This window comes from Ascaphus truei, chromosome 7, assembly GCF_040206685.1.
Source record: "Ascaphus truei isolate aAscTru1 chromosome 7, aAscTru1.hap1, whole genome shotgun sequence".
Taxonomy (NCBI): domain Eukaryota; kingdom Metazoa; phylum Chordata; class Amphibia; order Anura; family Ascaphidae; genus Ascaphus; species Ascaphus truei.
Window position 1 is genome coordinate 19,760,854 of NC_134489.1, and position 25,426 is coordinate 19,786,279.

At 47.5% G+C, this 25,426-nt stretch overlaps 1 protein-coding gene across 5 annotated transcripts in view; it reads right to left on the reverse strand.

The window, feature by feature from the left end:
• ERBB4 (erb-b2 receptor tyrosine kinase 4) overlaps positions 1–25,426 on the reverse strand; it is a 701,260-nt gene that overhangs the window by 323,974 nt on the left and 351,860 nt on the right. For 4 of the 5 annotated variants that reach the window (XM_075607205.1, XM_075607203.1, XM_075607206.1 and 1 more), the window contains exon 2: positions 4,754–4,905. The exons of the other annotated variant lie outside the window; for it this stretch is intronic. In XM_075607205.1, coding sequence (XP_075463320.1) covers positions 4,754–4,905 — 152 coding nt within the window. The remainder of the gene's footprint in view (positions 1–4,753; positions 4,906–25,426) is intronic. 5 annotated transcript variants of the gene reach the window in all.

The window sequence follows — 25,426 nt, forward strand, 5'->3', positions numbered from 1 at the left end:
TCTGGTTGTCATGTAATGCGGCTACAATACATGTAAAAATATGTCACACGTTATGTTAACCTCGTAGCTGCCAGAGCCCGCAATGCGTGACTATGCTAATGCATGCGTTTCATTTTGATGATGTTCCCTGATTCCCTTATTTTTTTTTTTATTTCTGTAAATAAACAGATATTAGGGGGAAATATATATATTAGCTACCCTAGCGAGTAGAGGAATACCGTGCGTTACAGATAACTTGTGCATCCAAGCCACAAAACGTAAATAAATACCGGGGATTTAGACTTATGTGAAATGATTGCAACGGAGGAAGCACACAGGAGTCTTGTATGTAAGCACATTTACTCTGTATTTAAAGCATCAGCAGAGCAGGTATAAGCGCAAGATTTAAGGACCCAATTGTCCTTTCCTCAGACCACACACCATGGGGATTTAGACGTAGTTTCTCGCGGTTATGGGGACAGTAAGTCTGGCACTTTGGCCTGTCCCAATGACGCTGATGTGGCCATTGCTTAGTTAGGTGACTTAGGTCAAACCTGCAGGTTATATTGACGTACAGTACAAAGACTGACGGCACATGATGGCAATTGAGACCCAAACTGATACATTCCAATACCATGTATGGATCAAGTTGCTCCTCCAAACTTCACAAGCCTGCCCCTCACACCTTGATGTTCAATAACTCGGCTAAACACTCAGCTAACGATACAACCAGGACTGGACATTAATGCATTACCCTGCTTCCATCTATGTTAAATACGGACCTATATTCAAGTGGACCCGTCTTCCATTGAATGGGATAAAGCCAGAGCAACCACATTTTGGAACTTAACAAACAGCTTCTGGGAGAATGAGAGAAAGTCTTTCTACGCCAGAGGAGACAGCAAAGCCTTTCTGTTGATACCGAACAGAAGAAAAACCAAACACACACAGCTTGAGCAAGAGGCTCGGTGAGAATCGCAGCAAATAAAAACACACTCTCTCTAGCGGTCGAGGCATTTAAATGAAAAATGGATTTATTAGGCTGGAACGGTGCCTGTGAGCCACGGGAACGCCGCTACCTTTTACCGCTGGGAAAGCTGAAGCGATTTAGATTTGGCTTAAATGATATGTGTAATGAGTTTTGTAGTTTCATTTCATCCTTAATTAGACAGGGATCTCAATGAAAAGGCCATTCTGCTACATTTGGTGCTCACAGGGGGATCCCAGCCAGCCTGCTTTTGAGTTTCTTTTAGAATCGTGATCCCTGTCCACATGTAGGTGGGGTGACTTCACGCCTTGGCAAATGGTTAAAAAGGGTGAGTTCTCTTGATGAAAGCAAGAGCTTGGCACAAACAGAAGAGAGGATTCAGAGGTGGGGAGAGAGGAGTGATAGAGCAGCAGGGAACTGTAACAGCAACACAGGTGATGTGACTTCCTTATCATCATATGTCATATGTCACAAAGACTGACAGTATCTCTCCCAGCCCCCTCTCCCTCAGGGTCAGGTTGCTGTGCGCACGCTCATGTCAGTGGGTGACAGCCCTGCTTATATCTCTCCCTCACCACGCTCCGCTCAAAGGCTGCTGCTCTTATCAGCTGTATGACACCGTGGAAGGCAGCACTGCCCACCAACTCTTCTAGCGCCTCTTGTAACGGACACTCGCTTTCCCGCGCAAACTCGCCTTGTCCATGTAACAGAAGAGCAGTGATTCTCCACCAAACGTTGGCTAAGACTGGGAAGCTGGGGTTTGTAAGGTGAACGAATAGCGCTAAGTATGTTTAATGGGTTACATCTCAGTGACAGTTTGTAGGCAAAAACGGAGTTCAACAAACATTTCTATTTAATGATTACTCAATTATTGGGATTGTTTCCGGAATCGCAGCTAGGAGGGAATAGATTATTTTTATCTGCCACATTTCTACCTTATTTAAAGCTGGATGATTTATTGTAGTTTACATAGAATTTACATTTCATTTGGTTAGAGATCTTACCTACAAAGCACCACTGAATACATCTCACACGTGTCCGTTCATTTAGTTCCCCTATCTCCTGCCTTCTATTTGTCTTGCTGCATGACACACATCTCCCCCTCTCCATTCTTTCTCCTATGTAGTTGGGTGACTGATAGGCAGGGGGCGTGCATACTGTGGGCACGGTCACATTGTTGCAGGGATGGGAAAAGGTACACTTCAGGGCCACTGCTGTCAATGAAGGGCTTTATATTTTAATGAAGGATGCTAAAATAAAGATGTAGCAGGCTGCATTGCTGTCTCTTCTGTGAGATACACTACTACAGTATCCTGTTGCAAGATTACCAGTGAATCCTATGGAAACTCTGTGATATTCAGGGGGAAGAATGTTTAGACTGGATCAAGGATCTTATGCTTTAGACTGGATCAAGGATCTTATGCTTTAGACTGGATCAAGGATCTTATGCTTTAGACTGGATCAAGGATCTTATGCTTTAGACTGGATCAAGGATCTTATGCTTTAGACTGGATCAAGGAATATAACACACGGGGCCATTTATTAAGCAGTGCTAATCTATAAGACCTTCCGGCACGGCTTAGTAAATATGGCTCAGAAAAAAGCTTTGTATGAGCTTGCACTCCTAGTACTCACTGTACCAGAACGGGTAAAGGGGGTGTACCATATGCTGCCGGGGGTCTAAACCTGCAATAGATACCATTTTGGAACAGATTCAATAGTAGAAAGGGGCACTCCTACAGTAAATTGAAGAAAAAAAGCATCTTTATTGAGGTTACATATTCTTCCTACACGGTTCATTGCCAGCTGGGACCGAAACGCGTAGGAGGAATATGTCACCTCAATAAAAGCACTTTTTCCCTACAATTTACGAGTGCCCGTTTTTACTATTGTATTAGTAAATATGGCTCCTTACAGTCCATGGAAGTGAATGGGTGGTAAGGTGTCTTCCAGCCCATAAAGTGTCACATGGTGTAACACCACTTAGTACATTTTGGCCCTTTAGGTGAGAGGTAAGGCAGGGCCGTCTTCACAGCATTATAGGCCCCCGGGCAAATCAGCGCACTGGGCCCTGCCAGCTCTCCGCTACACGTCGTCATTTTTCTCCTCCTACCGAGTTAGCGGGAGATTTGTATGTTGAGGCGGGTGATCGGAAAATTAGTGTTAAATTCTGTTCTGTGCATAGATTAGCGTGGGGCCCCTAGGCTCGTGGGGCCCCCGGGCAACTGCCCAGCGTGCCCATGCGTTAAGACGGCACTGAGGTAAGGTATCCTCTATATATTGGTGTTAAAACTTGTAGAGCCATATTTACTAAGCAGAGCTACTCTATAATACACGTTCTGTGCTGGGTAGCACCTCACTGCCTTATGCAAGTGAATGCGGCATAGAGGGCCATGTTTACTAAGCAGAGCTACTCTATAATACACGTTCTGTGCTGGGTAGCACCTCACTGCCTTATGCAAGTGAATGCGGCATAGAGGGCCATGTTTACTAAGCAGAGCTACTCTATAATACACGTTCTGTGCTGGGTAGCACCTCACTGCCTTATGCAAGTGAATGCGGCATAGAGGGCCATGTTTACTAAGCAGAGCTACTCTATAATACACGTTCTGTGCTGGGTAGCACCTCACTGCCTTATGCAAGTGAATGGGGCATAGAGGGCCATGTTTACTAAGCAGAGCTACTCTATAATACACGTTCTGTGCTGGATAGCACCTCACTGCCTTATGCAAGTGAATGGGGCATAAAGGGCCATGTTTACTAAGCAGAGCTACTCTATAATACACGTTCTGTGCTGGGTAGCACCTCACTGCCTTATGCAAGTGAATGGGGCATAGAGGGCCATGTTTACTAAGCAGAGCTACTCTATAATACACGTTCTGTGCTGGGTAGCACCTCACTGCCTTATGCAAGTGAATGGGGCATAGAGGGCCATGTTTACTAAGCAGAGCTACTCTATAATACACGTTCTGTGCTGGGTAGCACCTCACTGCCTTATGTAAGTGAATGCGGCATAGAGGGCCATGTTTACTAAGCAGAGCTACTCTATAATACACGTTCTGTGCTGGGTAGCACCTCACTGCCTTATGCAAGTGAATGGGGCATAGAGGGCCATGTTTACTAAGCAGAGCTACTCTATAATACACGTTCTGTGCTGGGTAGCACCTCACTGCCTTATGCAAGTGAATGGGGCATAAAGGGCCATGTTTACTAAGCAGAGCTACTCTATAATACACGTTCTGTGCTGGGTAGCACCTCACTGCCTTATGCAAGTGAATGCGGCATAGAGGGCCATGTTTACTAAGCAGAGCTACTCTATAATACACGTTCTGTGCTGGATAGCACCTCACTGCCTTATGCAAGTGAATGGGGCATAGAGGGCCATGTTTACTAAGCAGGGCTACTCTATAATACACGTTCTGTGCTGGGTAGCACCTCACTGCCTTATGCAAGTGAATGGGGCATAGAGGGCCATGTTTACTAAGCAGGGATACTTCCCAGGCAGAACACACGTTGCAGCCAATTCACTTGAATAAGCTGTAAGGGGCCATCATTACGAAGCCATGCGGCATTGAATGCGTTGCATTAAAGGCACACTGCACCTCCCTCTAACATTGAGGGGATTCCCTGTCACCAAGGCACCTGTTTACCATCCTGCGTAGTCACTTCTCAGTGCTGGAGAAGCATTTCGCTCCATTAAAATGAATGGGAATAGAATCTGATCACAGGGGTACAGCTGCACTAAGGACGTGACGCAGCACGCAGAGGCAAAACATGAAACGTTACCCGCAGGAAGGAGAGGTTGCGCCCGTGCTCGATGCTGGTGATTTCCAGGTTCCCCATCACCACCTCACAGTTCTCGTAATACTTGCGCAGAGCTCGGAACTGCTGGTCTAGGTCTGACAGGGAGCTCAGCTTGTTCTCCGTGCCGGCACACACTGCAAGAGAGCGAGAAAGAGAGAGAAACTGAGCATGCCCTGAAGACCAGAGATAAGCCCCTTCCCGTGCCAGGGGGGGGGGGCTGCAAATTAAAAAGCAAGGGGCTAGATGTGGAATCTTTTCCCTGAGTGTTTCACAAATGTTCATATGAATATTTTGAGGAACTCACAACAAGTTCCAGAAATCAAGAAGGGGATGGCAAAGAAGTCTTCCCAAGGTCCCTGTTCACTGCACTCTGTCCAATCACAATAATACACTTACGAATCATGATTTGTAACACCCCGCATTAACGTACACAATGGGACCGGTGCATGTATGTAAAGAGAAAATGTACTTAAAGTGAAGCACTGCCTTTTTCCCACTTTTGATGCACGTACTGTACTCGTCATATACGTGCATAACTGATGTAAATAACACATGTGTAACAGGCTCTATAGTCTCCCCGCTTGCGCACAGCTTCGGTACAGGTAGGGAGCCGGTATTGCTGTTCAGGACGTGCTGACAGGCGCATGCGTGAGCTGCTGTTTGCCTATTGGGCGATATGTCCTTACTCGTGAGTGTACTTAAAGTGAGTGTCCTTAAACCGGGGTATGCCTGTACTAAGAAACTGGACTATTGTGTCATACGTGTATTATTGTGATTGGACGGAGTGCAGTGAACAGGGACCTTGGGAGACTTCTTTGTCATCCGCTTCTTCGTTTCTGGTACTATATACAGTATTCTGGTACTATATATTGTCCCTTGTATGCACCATCCTACATTATTGATTTGCAACTAGGAGAGCGGTGAGATCATTTTGTTGAACTAACTCACAACAAGTTACAAGTTTGTGCAAAATGTGTCATTCGTCGGCAAAGTCAATGTTTGCTTTTTCTTCTTCATTTTTTTATCATACACATATTCACAATATTGTCGCGTTTTATGGTATCTCCAACATCTCTCAAACGCCCCACATGTCCCCAAACCCTACATATTCACAAACCTAGGGGTGGGATATAACACCTGAGTTAATGGTTCACAGTGAGCTGGGGGGGGGGGGGGGAGTCAGGAGAGAGGGTGGGGGGGCGGGGGGAGTCAGGAGAGAGGGTGGGGGGGAGGGAGTCAGGAGAGAGGGTGGGGGGGAGGGAGTCAGGAGAGAGGGTGGGGGGGAGGGAGTCAGGAGAGAAGGGGGGGAAGCCTGAACAGCTGTGAAGAGGGGGGGAGTTGAGGGAGGATGGGGGAGGCAGAACATTACATCACGGGCAACGCCAGGTATATCAGCTAGTATCTCATAAGGGGGAAAATACATTTCTTCCTGACTCCAAGAATTGGCAATCAGATTACTCCCTGGATTACTTCCTTCTCATGTGTTCTTACTGTATTTGGTACTGTATATCCCTGTATACCTTTCTTTCTAAAAAGACGCCCAGACTTTTTTTGAACATATCTATTGTATCTGCCATCACAGTCTCCATGGGTAATAGTACTCCATGGGTGGTAGGGTGTGCCCAACTTCAAAAAATTTTAAACCTGTTAAACAACGGGGCACAGCTTTTTCTAACCGAAACATTTATACAGCATTTATGATATAGAAACACAAAAGAAGGCAGACTTTTTTTTTTTTTTTTTACAATAAATTCAGTGTTTCTATATATATATATATATTTAAAAAAAAAATAGAGCTATGGTCTTGTAAATAAAAAAAGTAGCAGTACAGCAGTGAGATCCGTTAACAAAATGATTACCATCAAATATTCCCCAATGGAAATGCATTCCATTCAATGATTACACAGTGCAGTCTACCAACAAGACACGATGGCCAGATTAAGTCACAATATAAGCAAAATCAATTCTTGCACATTCACAATAGTTTAATGGGATAACAGAACAACACGCAAAGTAACAATGGAGTGGTCCTGGAGTGATGTCTGTATCAAGATACTGGGAAGAGTAACTGCTGAGAGAGAAACTGCTAGCATCCACCCTACCAGGGTCTGCACGATCCCCAGTTTGGGTTGGTATCGCTTAAAAATTGATCCGTCAGAACAGGGGTGCTCAACTCCAGTCTCAAGCCACCCCCACCCCCAAAACATGTCAGGTGTTCAGGATACCCCTGCTTCAGCACAGGTCGCTCAATCAGAGGCTCAGTCAAAGACTGAGCCTCTGATTGAGCACCCTGTGCTGAAGCTGGGATATCCTGAAAACCTGACCAGTTGGGGGGGGTGGCTTGAGGACCCCTGTGTTAGAGCAGCACTACCTATCAAAGGTGCTGATCTCCTTTACAAGCGTGCACTGGGTGCATCCATAACAGGATAGTCCTCACACATTTACACAGGATACGTCCTGACAACTGAGGCCTGGGACATGGTGCAGGGAGCGGCGCTGGGCAGCGCTGACATACTAAGGCCTGGGACATGGTGCAGGGAGCGGCGCTGGCAGCGCTGACGCTCATTCTCACCTGCTCACGCAGGAGATTTTTCTTGTCCCTGCATGAGCGTCAGCGAGCGCGCTTTTGTGCCGGGTGGGAGCCGGGCGGGAGGCGGGGCTAGGGTGCCACGTCACGGCACCGACGTCACGGACTGCCATTGGCTTCTGGCAGTCACGTGACCGGCCCTGCGCTTGCATGAGCAGCAAAATGTAACCTTGCCTGTCTCCTGCATTTCCACACGCCTCGGCACGCCTGCGGAAGCGCCGTCTAAAGCCGCGCTGATAGGGATAATGTTTCCCCTCAGCGCGGCTCAGCACGGTCTTTTTGACCATGTCCGAGGCCTTAGAAAGGAGGTAAAAGAGATTGATATATGTTATGTACCTCCAATACTCACAAGCGCTATTTTTGGGTCTGAACATATGCTATCAGAGACATCCCACAGTGTATTCTGAGTTACGCATATTTAGGTTGCTGAGCATTGCATTTGAGCAAGTTATTTACTTAGAGATTTACCATATATAATTAGAAAAGCGGTGATCTTCAATGAAGAGACAAAATAACAGTCCATTTTTAATAATTGTATGGTAAGCATCATGTATTTTTGAGCCAATTGTTTGTGTAAAGTTCCCCCATTTTTTAATTTGAGGTAGTAAAAGTTACATGTTAACAGTGATTATTTTCATAGATAGGGAATAGAGCTCGTTATCTGGGATTCTTTGTCTTCTTTGGGTTCGTTGTGACAGAAGCTGGGCCTGAAACGGAGTCACTATTTTGCAACTGTTTGTTACTTAGTTACTGTAACCACGGTTTGCAAATGATCCCCATGGGTTTTTAACTGGGCAAATGACGGAGCATGGAAGGGATGGGGTAAGTGTCAACCCTTAGTCCCTATAGAGAGGTACATTTCTAATGGGTACCAATTTCTATATACAAACATACAAGTTCACAAAAGATATGAGCCAGTCAGCCCACACAGACTGCACATTTTTTCATACATTCTGTCAAAGCTATATCATCTTTGGCATGGTCCGCTTTCCTTTCCTGTGGAGTTATAGTTGCTGTATTGGTCATAGAGTATTATATGTGTGTTGCAGAGAATACTGTATCTTCTAATGGTCCATATGGATAGACAAAGAATTATTAGGGTTGTCCCATTTACTTTTGTATAATACGGGACGCTGAAATGCAGTATGAAAGTGTGACGTCATAATGAGTGACAAATGATTTGCAAATGCTTGGAGCTGAATGGTATCTCATGCTTGACTGCTATTTTCATTAGTTTTTATCATCTCTGCTCCTTGCCGGGCGGGGGAAACGCACGCGGATCCAATAAATAGCGGTGGGAGAAAAAGTAACGCCTATAGGGTTGGTGTTATGGTATTATGAGATGACCAGGCAGTGTCCTAACTTTGTTATTTTAATAATTTAGTAAGGCGACATCTATTGGAAAATGGAAGTATTACTCTCAAGTAGAAATCTATTACGTTTTTATGACTGATTTCATTACTTTTAAGTTCAGGCATTTAACGTCAAGGTACTAAAATACGGGACAATTATGTGTCCCTACAGACCTTTCCAGGACAAGAGGTCAATTTAATGAAATAAGGGACAATCCCATATATAAAGGGATGTCTGGCAACCCTAAGTATTATACATGAGCCTTCCAGTAATGTACATGAGCTTTCCAGTTATATACTGTACTTGAGCTTTCCAGCAATATACATGAGCCTTCCAGTAATGTACATGAGCCTTCCAGTAATGTACATGAGCCTTCCAGTAATGTACATGAGCCTTCCAGTAATGTACATGAGCCTTCCAGTAATGTACATGAGCCTTCCAGTAATGTACATGAGCCTTCCAGTAATGTACATGAGCCTTCCAGTAATGTACATGAGCCTTCCAGTAATGTACATGAGCCTTCCAGTAATGTACATGAGCCTTCCAGTAATGTACATGAGCCTTCCAGTAATGTACATGAGCCTTCCAGCAATGTACAGGAGCTTTCCAGTAATGTACATCCGCTTTCCAGTAATGTACATGAGCTTTCCAGCAATATACATGAGCCTTCCAGCAATATACATGAGCCTTCCAGTAATGTACAGGAGCTTTCCAGTAATGTACATGAGCTTTCCAGTAATGTACATGAGCTTTCCAGCAATATACATGAGCTTTCCAGCAATATACATGAGCCTTCCAGTAATGTACATGAGCCTTCCAGTAATGTACATGAGCCTTCCAGTAATATACATGAGCTTTCCAGCAATATACATGAGCTTTCCAGCAATATACATGAGCTTTCCAGCAATGTACATGAGCCTTCCAGCAATATACATGAGCCTTCCAGTAATGTACATGAGCCTTCCAGTAATGTACATGAGCTTTCCAGTAATGTACATGAGCTTTCCAGCAATATACATGAGCTGTCCAGCAATATACATGAGCTTTCCAGCAATATACATGAGCCTTCCAGTAATGTACATGAGCCTTCCAGTAATGTACATGAGCCTTCCAGTAATGTACATGAGCCTTCCAGTAATGTACATGAGCCTTCCAGTAATGTACATGAGCCTTCCAGCAATATACACGAGCCTTCCAGTAATGTACAGGAGCTTTCCAGTAATGTACACGAGCCTTCCAGTAATGTACATGAGCCTTCCAGTAATGTACATGAGCCTTCCAGCAATATACATGAGCCTTCCAGTAATGTACATGAGCCTTCCAGTAATGTACATGAGCCTTCCAGTAATGTACATGAGCCTTCCAGCAATATACATGAGCCTTCCAGCAATGTACATGAGCCTTCCAGTAATGTACATGAGCCTTCCAGTAATGTACATGAGCTTTCCAGCAATGTACATGAGCCTTCCAGCAATGTACATGAGCCTTCCAGTAATGTACATGAGCTTTCCAGCAATGTACATGAGCCTTCCAGTAATGTACATGAGCTTTCCAGCAATATACATGAGCTGTCCAGCAATATACATGAGCCTTCCAGTAATGTACATGAGCCTTCCAGTAATGTACATGAGCCTTCCAGTAATGTACATGAGCCTTCCAGCAATATACATGAGCTTTCCAGCAATATACATGAGCCTTCCAGTTATATACATGAGCTTTCCAGTTATATACATGAGCTTTCCAGGCCTCACTTGTACCTTCTTCGCATACGGAATACCTGTAGAAACCACTTTACATTCTGTAAACAACACTCTTTCTCTCTCAGTATACCGAGAAGCCAACTTCCTTGGGCGGGAGGATTTTAGTCATTCTTAGGGGCCTATTCTAGTAGGTTTGATAACTTTGCTGCCATCTTGAATGGTTTTGGCATGTTCCCACCGAATGGTTTGTCATTTGTGTTGTATTCAGAAAGATTCTGAAACCATTTCCACAAGTCTCAACCCATGAGGTAGGAAAATGCCAATACCGCTCGGGACAGCAGCGATGTGATCTCAGTCTCAAAGTTCTCCCACGTGCGATCTAGCCACCGTCTGCAAGAGCTGCATAGAGAGAGCCGCATCTCCCTGCACAGAGAGAGCCGCATCTCCCTGCACAGCTCTCGCAGGCAATCTCCCTGCACAGAGAGAGACGCATCTCCCTGCACAGCTCTCACAGGCGATCTCCCTGCACAGAGAGAGACGCATCTCCCTGCACAGCTCTCACAGGCGATCTCCCTGCACAGCTCTCACAGGTGATCTCCCTGCACATTGACGCATCTCCCTGCACAGCTCTTACAGGCAATCTCCCTGCACAGCTCTCACAGGTGATCTCCCTGCACAGCTCTTACAGGCAATCTCCCTGCACAGCTGTCACAGGCGATCTCCCTGCACAGAGAGAGCCGCATCTCCCTGCACAGAGAGAGCCGCATCTCCCTGCACAGAGAGAGCCGCCTCTCCCTGCACAGCTCTTACAGGCGATCTCCCTGCACAGAGAGAGCTGCATCTCCCTGCACAGCTCTCACAGGCGATCTCCCTGCACAGAGAGAGCCGCCTCTCCCTGCACAGCTCTTACAGGCAATCTCCCTGCACAGAGAGCTGCATCTCCCTGCACAGAGAGAGCTGCGTCTCCCTGCACAGCTCACAGGCGATCTCACTGCACAGAGAGAGCCGCATCTCCCTGCACAGAGAGAGCCGCATCTCCCTGCACAGCTCTCACAGGCGATCTCCCTGCACAGAGAGAGACGCATCTCCCTGCACAGCTCTCACAGGCGATCTCCCTGCACAGCTCTCACAGGAGATCTCCCTGCACAGCTCTCACAGGCGATCTCCCTGCATAGAGAGAGCTGCCTCTCCCTGCACAGCTCTCACAGGTGATCTCCCTGCACAGAGAGAGCCGCATCTCCCTGCACAGCTCTCACAGGAGATCTCCCTGCACAGAGAGAGCTGCATCTCCCTGCACAGCTCTCACAGGAGATCTCCCTGCACAGAGAGAGCTGCATCTCCCTGCACAGCTCTCACAGGTGATCTCCCTGCACAGAGAGAGCTGCCTCTCCCTGCACAGCTCTCACAGGTGATCTCCCTGCACAGAGAGAGCCGCATCTCCCTGCACAGCTCTCACAGGTGATCTCCCTGCACAGAGAGAGCCGCATCTCCCTGCACAGCTCTCACAGGAGATCTCCCTGCACAGAGAGAGCTGCATCTCCCTGCACAGCTCTCACAGGTGATCTCCCTGCACAGAGAGAGCCGCATCTCCCTGCACAGCTCTCACAGGAGATCTCCCTGCACAGAGAGAGCTGCATCTCCCTGCACAGCTCTCACAGGCGATCTCCCTGCACAGAGAGAGCTGCATCTCCCTGCACAGCTCTTACAGGCAATCACAGGGTTTTTATTTACATTTTAATACTAGTGTACAGGAGCAGGGGGTCTCCGGAGCAGCACCGCATTCATTTCAGCCCCGGGGACACCTGCTTCCCGAGTTAAAGGCCCTGGTATGGTATTTACCTGTGCGTTTAAATGTCCAGGTCACGTGACGCGGGAGATTTAAAAATTGCAGGGGAATACCGGCACCCCATACCCCGGTATCATTAGTTGCCTGTAACTCGGCAAGCAAGGCGTCCATGGGGCTGAAATCAATGCTGTTCAGCTCAGGAGACCCCCTGCTCCCGCACACTAGTATTAAAATGTAAATAAAAACAGCTTCATTACCTTAGCGGCAAGTCACCAGGGTGGGTGGTTAGGCCTGCCTGGAAGATTGCGGGAAGCGTTAACGCCTTCACTACCATAGCAGTGGTAACCACTAAGGTAATGAAGGAGTTAGCCACTCCTGCAAGGCCTAAACACCCACCACAGGCCAAATACCCCCTTCACCCACCCCTGCTACCCACAATAAAACGGGCAATAGTATTTAACCCCTTCATTGCCTTCGCGGTTAGCCGCTAAGGTAATGAAGCTGCCTGTAAATGTATTTTTATTGCATTGGATTGAAGCCGGGGGTCTCCGGTGCTGATATTAATGTGCATCAGCTCCAGAGACTCCCGGCTTCAATCCGATGCGATAACAATAAAAAATACATTCTAAGTCCTACTTGCAAATCCCATCCGCCCCCTAAACTCGCTAGTTCAGAGCTCCGCTGAGATAATCAGAGCTACTAGAAAAGGGCGATTTTAGAAAAAACGCGAGTTGGAGCTGCTTTTCAGCCGCCGCTCGGGAGATGCACTTACCCAACGAGTTTGGCATGTTATCTGAGCTTTCCGAATAGCAAACTGGCCAAATCGTTTGGGAACTGCTCAAAAAAATCGATGAGTTAGTTATCGAAGTTTATAGAATAGGCCCCTATGACTATTCTATGGAGCTGAGCTTTTCATTGGCGTGGGAAGAGGTCGTCAGAGCATTTTGAAAGTACCCTTTGTCTCAGTACTTCCCTTACCCACCTTATTGATTCCTTCATTTAGTTGCAGTATTCAACCCATACCCCCTCTGCAGGGAGGCTGTTACATGTACTCCCTACCTGTTATCAGTGAACATGGACCTTCTCAAATTTCCTTTTAACATACAGATGTAGCAGGTTTCATTGCTCCCCTAGATCAGCGGTGCACAAACTGGGGGGCGCAAGATTATGTAGGGGGGGGGGGGGCGCAAGATTATGTAGGGGGGGGGGGGGCGCAAGATTATGTAGGGGGGGGGGGCGCAGGCAGCGTGCGGGGAAACCTGGGGGCGGGCAGAAGCTCCGTGCTGAGGCTGCTTCCAGTTCTCTGCTGTGTCTGTGTCAGAGGGGGCGGGGCCTTGCAGAGGGGGCGGGGCCTTGCATAGGGGGCGGGGCCTTGCAGAGGGGCCGTCACTGCTCACAGACAAGCCCTCCTCCTCCTGTCTGTTACCCGCCCGTTTTCAGCAGCACATGTGGGGACCTGAGCAGGCTTATTTACTCCTCCACCCAGTGTGTGTGTGTGTGTGTGTGTGTGTGTGTGTGTGTGTGTGTGTGTGTGTGTGTGTGTGTGTGTGTGTGTGTGTGTGTGTGTGTGTGTGTGTGTGTGTGTGTGTGTGTGTGTGCGCGCGCACTGCAGTGTGTGGGTGTTGTGATTGAGTGTGTGTTGTGGCTGTGTGTGGGTGTTGTGATTGAGTGGGTGTTGTGGGTGTTGTGATTGAGTGTGTGTTGTGGCTGTGTGTGGGTGTTGTGATTGAGTGTGTGTTGTGGCTGTGTGTGGGTGTTGTGATTGAGTGTTTATTATGGCTGTTTGTGGGTGTTGTTGATGTGTGTGGGTTTTGTGATTGAGTGTGTCTTGTTGCTGTGTGTGGGTGTTGTGATTGAGTGTGTGTTGTGGCTGTGTGTGGGTGTTGTGATTGAGTGTTTATTATGGCTGTTTGTGGGTGTTGTTGATGTGTGTGGGTTTTGTGATTGAGTGTGTCTTGTTGCTGTGTGGGGGTGTTGTGAGTGGGTGTGTGTTTGTTGGTTGTGATTGAGTGTGTGTATGTGTGTGTGTGCTGTGCCTGTTGGTTGTTTATCTGTGTGTTGTGATTGAGTGTGTGTTGGTTGTGATTGAGTGTTGGTTGTGTGTGTTGTGAGTGGGTGTGTGTTGGTGTTGTGATTGAATGCAGCAGTGCACAAACTGAGGGGGGGGGGATGCCCCGGGCGCAAGATTATTTAGGCGGGGTGCGTGCTGCAAAACTTGGGTGCGCAGGCGAAAAAGATGTGCGCGTGCGACCAAGAAGATGTGCGTGCGCGGGCAGCCGAAGATGTGAACGGCGGCCGAACAGAATAGTGCAGGTGGCGGCCACGTGATTCGGAGGTACGGGGAGGAGCGCGCGTGAGCGCTGTGATGTCAAACGCCCCTCCTTCCGGTGTCTGCCCTACAATAGCGCTGTGTTCCTGCTCTCCTCCGCCGGCAACCTGCTTCGCTGCGATCCTCTGCGAGTGAAAGGGTCGGCTGCCCCTATATCAATCATACTATGAATGTACAGAAATAATTTTTAAAAAAAGTGAAAACACTTCCCCGCTCGTGCTTGCAAAATTATGCAGGACACCCTGCGCTCACGCTTGGAGAGTTGGTGATGTCACCACTCTCAGCGGCAGCGTGGACGCAGCCTAATTTTGCAAGAGCGAGCTGTTGAAGTATGTAAGTATTTAGGCTGCGCTTATAGAGCCGACGTCGCCCGAAAAATCGCCAGCAATATTTGATTTTTCAGGGGCTGTCGCCTCATGTGACAGCCCCTGAATACAGCTTTCGCTAGCGGTGACGTCGCGGGCACTATACGCGCGGCCTTAGACATATTTGTATTTACATTGTATACTGTTTAATAAAGGTTTTTTTTTCATGTGATTTTGATTACATCAGGCAGGGGGGGCCCGAGAAATTTCATGGATAAAAAGGGGGGCTCGGCATAAAAAGTTTGCTCACCCCTGCGCCTAGATAACACAATATATCTCATTATAATGCCGAATATCACAGAGTTTCCGTAGGATTCAATGGCAGCGATGGTGCCAAATGCCACACAACATATCCACTAAGGCCCGGGCCATGGTGCCTTCGCCCACGCGGAGGCGTGAGAGGCTGTGGGAAAGCGGGAGCTTTCCCTGGCCATGGTCGACGGGCCGTGGGAGGCGTCCTAGGGGCGTCACGGAGCTGGTTCGCCCTCATTGGGCGAACCGCTCACGTCACCTGCGTGTTGCGCCAACAAATCAGTTTCAACTGATTTCTTGCACAACGCGCGCCTCCACCCGCGTGCGCCCGCGCGGTTTATGGGCGCGACCAATGCCTTAAGGCAATCTGATCACACCTCAACGCGGTCTCCAACACGATGGACTGAGCCTAAATCTCACCACAAGGGGACAACGAAGCCTCCAACATGTGTAGTGTGCCACCTGGTCTTGGGTTGTAGTTGTGGACACTCAGTGATGTGTTGTGTCTGTGCCGGCACAGCTACTGCTCTGTTCTTTTTCGCGGCCGCATCATCTGTTATTTTATATCGGTGTCATGACAGATGTACCTCTAACCGCACTGATAACACTGCTTTGTTAGTCCCGTCCTGCTTGTGAGTGAAGGAAATGTTCCATTGACCCAGGCGAGCGCTGCCAAGCCCGAAACAGCAGCTGGGTTAATGGTCTTCCTAATCTTCTCCCCGGGGGGAATCATGGTGACTTCAAACATTCTGCAGGGAGAAGTTATATCGCTAGTAACAGGAAACTGCAGCCCTGATTTAAGGGGGGGTCAAACACATTAACCCCTATAGTGCTGGAGAGGTCAGCAACGCGTTGAAGAGGACTAGAAAACAAGACTGAATGACATGCTCGCTTTCTGTTATTTAATTCCCATTTTGCAACATGTCAGGGTCAGAGATTGAGGATTAGCGGCAGAAAAACGGCATCATCTCCATTTTTCTGTAAATGTATTTTTTTCTTCCCTTTTCCTCTTTTTAATCGCTCTCTCTTTTCTATCCCTCCTTTCCTCTCTGTCTCCACATTCGCTTTTCTCGTTTATTTTGCTTGCACTCTATCTTTTATATACGTTCCCCTATAACGCTTTTATTTCATTCCCCATTGTGCTTTTCTTCCTCATATTCTGTTTTTTCTTTTACTGCATTACAATGTTTCTCTCTCTTCCTTTCTATTCTCCTCGCTTTCTTTACATTTCCTTTGTACCCTATTTTTTACTCTTTTCTTTCACCTCTCACCTTTTATCTCTTTTTCTTCATTTTGTCTCAATTTCTTGCTTTACATTTCATCTACTTTTATGTACCGTTCTAATTGTTCTCTCTTTCTTTTCTTCTCGCCTTCCTCTCCCCCCCCCCCCACTCTTCTTTCTTTCTTTCTCTTTTTATTACTGCCTATCAACTTCTCTTTGTTTTCTACCCTTCTTTTTCAGGGTCCTTAACTCTCTTATTAGAAATGGAGTTGACAAGTAATTAAAGGAATTGATTTGCACACCTCAATCTTTGCCAAATAAGTGCTCTGCCATCTGTGGCATCAGCTGTCCTTCCTTGAGGTCTCCCCATGCACCTGAGATCGTGTTTGTAAGGGGCAGCCCTGCAGCAGGTACACACAAGGCACAGGTGCGGAGCACATACAACCCTCTGTCCTCTCCTCCTGGGGCTTCAAGTCCTTGCAATCATCTTCCTAGTTGTTCATTTACGTTGCATGCATCTCTGAACAGGAGCATTCAGCTCCACATGACCTGCTGGATCAGGCATCCTGGCGCTATGCAGCTGTCCATTAAAAGTAGGGCCAATCAGCTCGTTCCAATCAACACAAGCCAACAGGTACCTTGCGCACATAACTGATGCAATCTGATTGGCTGAGGCTGTTGTCATAGATGGACAAGACCCGTCTCCCTTAACTACCAAAACAGCTCTTGGAATGTTCCATTCATCTCCAGTTCATGGGGGAGTTCAAGTTTATATTTGAATTTCATAAACACACTAATCTTTGTTCCTGTTATCAATCTGACTGAAAGGGCTCTGCTTTCATCTACAATACGTAACCCTCTTTGCCCGGCTCTAAAGGAGTTTACATCAGATGGACTTTATACATGACTATGCTCATGGAACAATGATGGGCGCCAGGAAATGTTATAGTACAAACAAGAGCTTTATTGACAGCCATCGATAATGCGCTTCACATAAAAAACATTCTTCCGTTACACATATAAACTGGTGACGATACAGGATTTGTACATCAATGCTTCTTCTCTAGGTAACTCTCACTCTTCTTGCTCTAGGGAGGTACTCAGGCTTGTTCCTTCTGTTAGCTGAATTGGCCACCCCCTGTATAGCTTCCATCGTACTCCATTTCAGCTGGACCCATTCTGGGATTAGCCTTGCTCTCTTTCTCATTGGGATCAGTATTCCAGTGGTGAATATTGTGTACCTCTTCTAAGCACACTAGGTCTGAGTTAGATTCAGACCTTCCGGTTTGGCCAGTCTGACTATACTCCAGGGCTTCTACTTGGAGAACCTCATTGGGACTTATGCTTCCTCTTGTTGGCTGTTTCCCACAGCTTAAAGCCTTTGATAATTACCCTCTAAGGCCCAGATACACTAAGCTCCATTAGGCTACTTAGCATGGATAACGTAAATAAACATTAGGTAATAGCAACGCTCATCCAGGAAAGGGAATAACATTACCGTTATCCCAGTTTTACTCCTTTAAATAGTGTAGCCATTGGGGGAACTACTGCTGGTTTAGCTGCACCAGCACCCATCCTTGGCCAGCTGGTTGGTCCCCATGCGCTGCCGGGTAAAGCCCTGCATGCCTCACTCCACAGGAAGGGCTCGGGGTGGAGCAAAGAGCTGGTGCATATACCTGGTGAGCAATGCATTACCTTACACCGGGGCCCACAAATCACTTGTTCTGCCCCTGAGCTTAGTGTTACATTTGTACAGCCATTAGCGTTAACGGTATGCAAACAAGGCGAGATAGAGAGTCCTATTATACTAGAGTATCAAGTGACATCATCTTCCCAAAGCCTTCTTTTTACAACACGTGGAGAGATATCGGTGAACAAAACTCAACCCACCTGAGATACCTTGGAAATACAGTATGCTAAATGTAATCATTTCAATATATTTTTCATATGGGAGTGACGTCACCTTTAGGTATGACGTGCTTAACGTGAGTCATGTTATGTGAAGTTAATGCAATGTAGTGCTAACATCAAGCTGAATTCCATGCCAAATTGTATTTTCTATTCCCTCACTTAGGTGGAAATCAAGGGGTCTCTGGAGCTGAACAGTGTTACTTTCAGCTCCAGGCACCCAGTGCTTTCCGAGACCCATATGTGCTGCCGATATTCCCTGGCTTTTAAATCTCCCGCTGAGCACAGGCCAATAGGGAGCTACAATGGATGAGAGGGTAAGTATCTTGGGAAGCAGGAGGTCCCCGTAGCTGAAATTAACATGGTCCAGCTCAGGAGACCCCTTACTTCATACCTAGAAGCAAATAAAAAACCCTAGGTGGAACCACACCTTTAACATGGCATAAAGCCTATGCTAAAGAAATAAACAACGACCATTGTTTTGCATGTAATTCGCTTTGTGGATATAGTTAACATCAGGAAAAATAATGTGTTACAATTTTAGGTAAACTCACGTTATTTGCCCTGATTTAAATGGAGCTTGTGTATCTGGGCCCAAGTGTTTGTGTGTCTAATCAAACTGTGAACTATCCTAAAACAAAAGTAACTTATCCTGGAACCGGAATGGAGGATGTGTTCCTCTCACAGCTCGCAGGCATAATGGAGCTGTCACAAGCTAATTATCCCGCGCGCTAATTGCCTACATCATTTTTTGATGTTGCCTCGAGCCCTTTCAGAAGCTGGTGGCCTTCTGTTCTCCAACATGGGAAACGTGGCATTGCATAGGCTGAACTCTGGGCAGCCAATGTGCAGAAGGGAGGGAGCTGAAGCCAGGGAAGACAGCAGAGCTGCTGTGTACAGATCGCAGACCTTTACTAACCTGCTGGAAAGTAGGGGAGATGGATAAAGAAGTGGACCAATATATGCAACAGGGGATATTACAAACAGGGCTGGGGGGAGACTGTGGCTGACACAATTGGCAGCCAGACAGAAATCGGGCTTAACTTCCACTATCGGACGTATGGACGGACATCTACTCGCTGACAGGACCTCTACTCGCTGACAGGTGCATTGGCCCCTTCCACTTCTCCCCCACTCACAAATTTGTAGGGGCCTTCCCCCCATGCTCTAATAATTCTGGGTGGCCTGCACCCTTGGTCAACAACTTATAGGGCTATTCTCAATCCCATCACCACCCCAGTCAACAATTTTAGGGCCCTTCTAAATAGTGGCACACCTTTGCTGATGTGCCAGTGGGGTCTGGAACATATTGCAAAGCTGTATACTGTATGTCTTGAAATGTTGGAGCAAAATAATGTACTTTGATCGAATAAAGCATCAGTCCTCTATTCACCAGTAAATGTTTGTTTTCTTCTTCTTTTTTCCCCCACTGTGAGCTGCGTATTTAGCAAAACAACTCTTTTTAAAGTCTGTAGTTGCATTCTGAAGTTATCCTGTGCGGAAAATCTGCCTCCCTGGGAAATGAAAATGGCCACTGCCATTCACTATTTTTTAAGTGTCGCCTTAAGTGTCAAAAATGATTTATATCAGGTGTATTGGCGCAAACCAGAGCGATGCCGTGATGCACAAAAGTAAGTGGTATGTGCTCATCTTTTATATGTGCGCAAAAAAATATAGCTGAAACTGTCAAAATTGTACGCCAAGTTAAACCTGGCGTAAGTACTTAAGTCTGTTTATATTGTTAGCGCAGGCTTAGAAGCGCTTAAGTTATGTATCAACCAACATTGTTCCATTGTAGAGACAAGTGTTAGAAGCGGTGCACAGCAATCAGAAAATCAAAAACAGAAAAGAATTTATTCAGCCAATACCATGAGGTAAAAAAGAGAGCGCAGTCCCTCTAACGCGTTTCGCACCCATGGGGGCGCTTTGTCAAAGAGTAACACATATCAAAATACACAGCTGTTATATAGTCACTCCCCCCTCACTAAGACGTCAGCAACAGCTGATGTGTGGGCGCCGTCAACACCAGCGGAAGGGAATCCCCATACTAAGTGGATGTAAACCAGACGCCAGGACCATGGTAACGTAATTGATGCACTTACAAAGCTAGGGATCACAAACAAAGTGATAACTCCCACAAAGGCTCAAAGCCTGGAGTGCGGTCCATGCACTGATACAATTACTTAACAGAACAAAGTATTTCAAAAAAGCAATATTAATATAGCGTCCCTAATAACAAATGCAACCAGTGATGGAATAAATGACCCTATAATGAATATAGGACACATGAGATATATAACATACCACAATTCTAGACGTAATAATCAACATATGTCGGTGAAATGCATACATGCCACAATAATAGACGTTGAGAGAGATATCCAGGTGGAACATAACTATAAACACTAGAGTGTAGCAGGTGGCTCAATCTGTGCTGAAGCAGGGATATCCATAAAAGCTGGCCTGTGGGTGGCCCTTGAGGACTAAGTTTGAGACCCTGCTCTAAATCAGGGGTGTGCAAAGGTTTTTTTTACTGCGCCCCCCCTGTGTGCCAGCGCTCGCGCCCCCCTCACCAGTGACCCGGCATCAAATGACATCGCGGGTCATGTGACGTCACATCACGTAACCCCGCAGCGTAATTTCATGCGCCAGGTCACATGACCCCGCTGCGTTATTTGACGCTGCGTTGTCATGGCGACGTGACCAGTAGCCGGCAAATCCCGGGCCCCCCCTTGGGGACTCGCACCCCAGTTTGCGCACCCCTGCTCTAAATCCTCAACTTTCTTACACTGCTTCAAAGTGCCCAGACAGAGTAAGGATTATGGACCAAAACGCTTCCGTAAAATATTTCCTGATAAAGGCCGGTCTCTGGGAGGACTGAAAACATATTCGTAAAACAACGCATTGGTCAGGAGTGGGAGCGGCTGGATCAGCGCGTTATCGATGATAGAATCGGACAGCGGCGTTCTCGTCTTCGGGCGTTTCAGCACATGAAGACACTTTGAACTCAAACGTTATAGTAATCATATTGTTTCACATTAGATGACATCAGTTTAACACATTTTCGAGCTACGCAGGGACATGGACCTATCGCCGTGTGCTACCTGTTGACATAATAGTGATATCAATATAATCACAGTATATAATATAGGTAACCTGCATTCAACCAAGAAAACTATGAAAAGCCGTTATCTTCAATCAATATATTTTATATTACTAGAAAAATGCATCAATATAAATATAAGTAACCATTTCTTATCCTTTAATTCTATCCAACATGCTGCATAAAGGCTGCAACAAAATATCATTGACATGTTTCTTAAAGCAGCAGTCCAAGCTGCGTTTTTAAAAATAAATTCCCCCTTTAATATGTGCATCAATACAATCTACACAATGATAAGTAACTAGCTAAATTGCCGATCGATCCGTTCTCCTGTGATCGATCGGTGAAGGTTCGGCTTGGGGGTTCACTAAATGGCTGTCAGTGCAGCAGACGAGGACCAAAGATGCAAAGTTCTGTGGGGAAGATCATGTGACCAGGCAGTCACTAGATACAATTGGTGCACTGCTAGAGAGAGGGCAGGGCTCAAAAAGGGGTGTGCCAGAGCCTGTTTCAGAAGGGGATATGACTTTGTAAATGGTTGCTATAGAAACAAAAAATGCCTGTTACATTATAATAAATTAAAAATGTAATTGAGAGATGTTAAAAAAAAAATGCTACAAGTATTTTCTCATAATACAGATCGAATTTAATTTAAAAAAATACACATGTAGGATATTGCTTGGTCTGCAGCTTTAAGGCAAAATTTGGGGATTTTTACTTACAAATGCAGAGGTACTGTCGCTGCCGCCTTTATTCTAAAGCTTACCCGAATAAATGCGGGGCTTTTCTCCGTTTCTATCAGAGTTTCCCGCGCGGCGGCCGCATCATCAGATAAGCGCTAATGGCGCTTATCATTGAAAGCGCCCGCGGCGCGGGAAACCAGCCGGAAAAAAGCCGCGCGCCTCCCCGGTTTAAAAATTCCCGCGGTGGCGGACGCAGAAGGATAAAGGCGGCCACCACTGTATATTGACATTTCTTACCTTGCAATGGATCCAGGGCCGTCTTAACATATGGGCACGCTGGGCAGTTGCCCTGGGGCTCCACAGCATAGGGGTCCCCACGCGCCCAGCCCATGCGTGCCCACCAATGCTCTCCCCCCGCCCGGCACCACGGCTCCGCTCGCTTTCGCCCCGCCCGGCACCCCGGCTCCGTTCGCTCTCCCCCCGCCCGGCACCCCGGCTCGCTCTCCCCCAACCCGGCACCGCTCGCTCGCCCCCGCCCGGAAGTGGAACCCCGGCTCTGCTCGCTCTCTGCCCGCCCGGCACCCCGGCTCCGCTCGCTCTCTGCCCGCCCGGCACCCCGGCTCCACTCGCTTTCGCCCCGCCCGGCACCCCGGCTCCGTTCGCTCTCCCCCCGCCCAGCACCACGGCTCCGCTCGCTTTCGCCCCGCCCGACACATCGGCTCCATTCGCTCTCCCCCCGTCCGGCACCCCGGCTCCGCTCGCTTTCGCCCCGCCCCCCGGCTTGCTCTCCCCCAACCCGGCACCGCTCGCTCGCCCCCGCCCGGAAGTGGAACCCCGGCTCCGCTCGCTCTCCGCCCGCCCAGTTCGCGTCACAATCGCTCGCAGCCTAGCAGTGCAGCACTTCCGGTGCCTGCTGCTGCTAGTGAGCGCGTGGGAGGCTGGGAGCGGCAGTGTAGGCCGGGCCCCGTGCACTGCTCTGCCCGGGGCCCGTAATGTTGTTAAGATGGCCCTGAATGGACCGCATGAGAGTTCTGTATAGATGACATTAGAGACATCACAGGTCTCCTCTCCATTTATCACTAGAAGATAATCATTGTCATGGCATTGCTGGCCCCTCTGACAATGAAGGTGTTACATATATATATATATATATATATATATATATATATATATATATATATATATATATATATACACACACACATACATATACTATAAATGCCAACTAAAAACTGTTTAACGATTCCTACTTTTATTTAATTAAATCTAGAGCAATGAGGGGAGATTTCTGTTTCATTAATTCCCTCGTTAGAGGCCTTTTTTGTTTAGTGCTTTCAGCTGTGTAAGTCCCATTTATTATTACGGCACATTCACACAACATTTCACTTATTATATCATCAGATTAAACTATCCTAAATAATGAATTACTCTAATTACAGGGAAGCTTGGGAGACAGCTCCGCAGAGTGCAGATGTGGCAATCCCGGAGAGTACAGTGGTACAGAGTATGCTCAGCTAGGGCAGCACGTACTCAACCCCAAATCCGCCTTCTTCTGAATCCTTGTGACCCCAATGCTCCCTTTCAAACGCCTGCTGCTGGGACATTTGGGGGAAATCCCCGCTCCTGACTCTAAGGCTGCGGCCAGGGTGGCGCTGAGCGTGCCGGCGTTCATGCGCGGCGGCGCAAGCAAGCGGCCATATGCCTCGCATGCGCAGGCGCTTGCTCACGCTGGCCACACACACATTGCCTCAATGTGTTTCGTAGCGGCCAGCGGGAGCGCGCCCGCCCGGTCAGAGCCACCCTAGCCGAAGCCTTAGGTGCTTGAGGGAGGCTGTGACACATTGCAAAGCAGCAAAGGTGTTAAAGTTGTCCCTGGTTTTAAAAGGATGGATATTTCTCCCCGCCCCCCTCCCTCTCATTCTCCCTTTGCAATGCTTTTGTGGCTCCTTTGGCACAGGAGGGGTTAAACAGATGATCGCTGGATCAGGAGCGCTGGAACTATGTTGTGGGTGAGGGTGCTCAGAGCTGCCGAAACTGGGTTCGGGCCCACGGTGGGAAAAATATGTTGCAGGCCCCCCCCCCCAGTAGCTCCTTTCTCTCCAGCACTTAGCTGTGGCGGCCGCCTTCTCGCTGCCGCCCCCCTTCTCCTTCCGAGCCGCCACGTGATGTCGTGCGGCGTTGCGATGCTATGGTAACGCGACGTCATTTGTCGCTGCGGTTCAGAGGGAGGGCGGGGGCGAGGAGCGACAAATAATGACACTACCGAGAAAGACAAAACATGTGCAACATAGCCAGGCCCCGGGCCCCCTTCTGGACCGCCGGGCCCTGGTAATTTGCACCGTCTTCTCAGCCCCTCTCGTCAGCCCTGGTGGTGCTGTACATATTAAATCCGTAACATACATGCACCACCATTATGTAACAATGTATAAACCCAGCGGGTTGGGTGGGGTCTTCAGCACTGACAACACACCATACTTTGGCCCAGATCCTCTAAATGGTGCTAAGCTTTAGCACGCCTTTACTCCCATTCATAATGGGCCTGCTAAAGGTTAGCACTCTTTTGTGGATCGGAGCCGTCGGGTTTCCCATTGAATTTTCTGTTGGATTCATGTGTAAAATGATACTGAAACCATTGTGGTTATCACACTAAGCTCCGGTGCGTGGCATCCCGATCCGGCGTGAACTGCCATTGAAGTCACTGGCCCGCGATACGCCACGCGGGAGATGAGCCAATCCCAGCGTTAGCTCTGTGCTGTGACATTTCCCTGCTCTTGCCCATAACTTTAGTAATTTCCACCTGCAGAGCCCCGTGTCCCGCTGCTATCTCCCTGCTCATTGATCGCTCTGATTTATGGAAGCTTTTTCAAAATGATGGCAAACCCATAAATTCAGCACGCTGGGTGCTGGGAGACTTAACCCATCTACTGATGGATAGACCGTAGGCTCTGTACAGTAAGTAGGATCCCAAAACTTATATTTAACCAGTTGTGTGCTAGTGGTGCAAGGATGTATGTATGTATAACTTCATTTATATAGCGCCGACAGGTTACTCAGTGCTTCACACAGATAATACAGTGCAGGGAATTAGAATATCACAATAAGCACAGCAAAGTCAGACAATAAGAAAGGAAATTCCTCGGAGAGCTTACAATCTAATTGGTATGTTGGGAGAGTTACAGAGACAGCAGGTGAGAGAATAAGTGCAGTAGATGGCAGCGCTTGGCCAGAATGGTTGGTAGGAGTGACTGTGGGTCAGTAGCCATGACTCTAGGCTACTTCTTTTGAGATGTAAGGAGGGAGGGAGAGAGAGGGAGAGACAGAGACACAGAGAGAATAGAGGATTTGTGTGGGTGCTTTTTATTGAGGG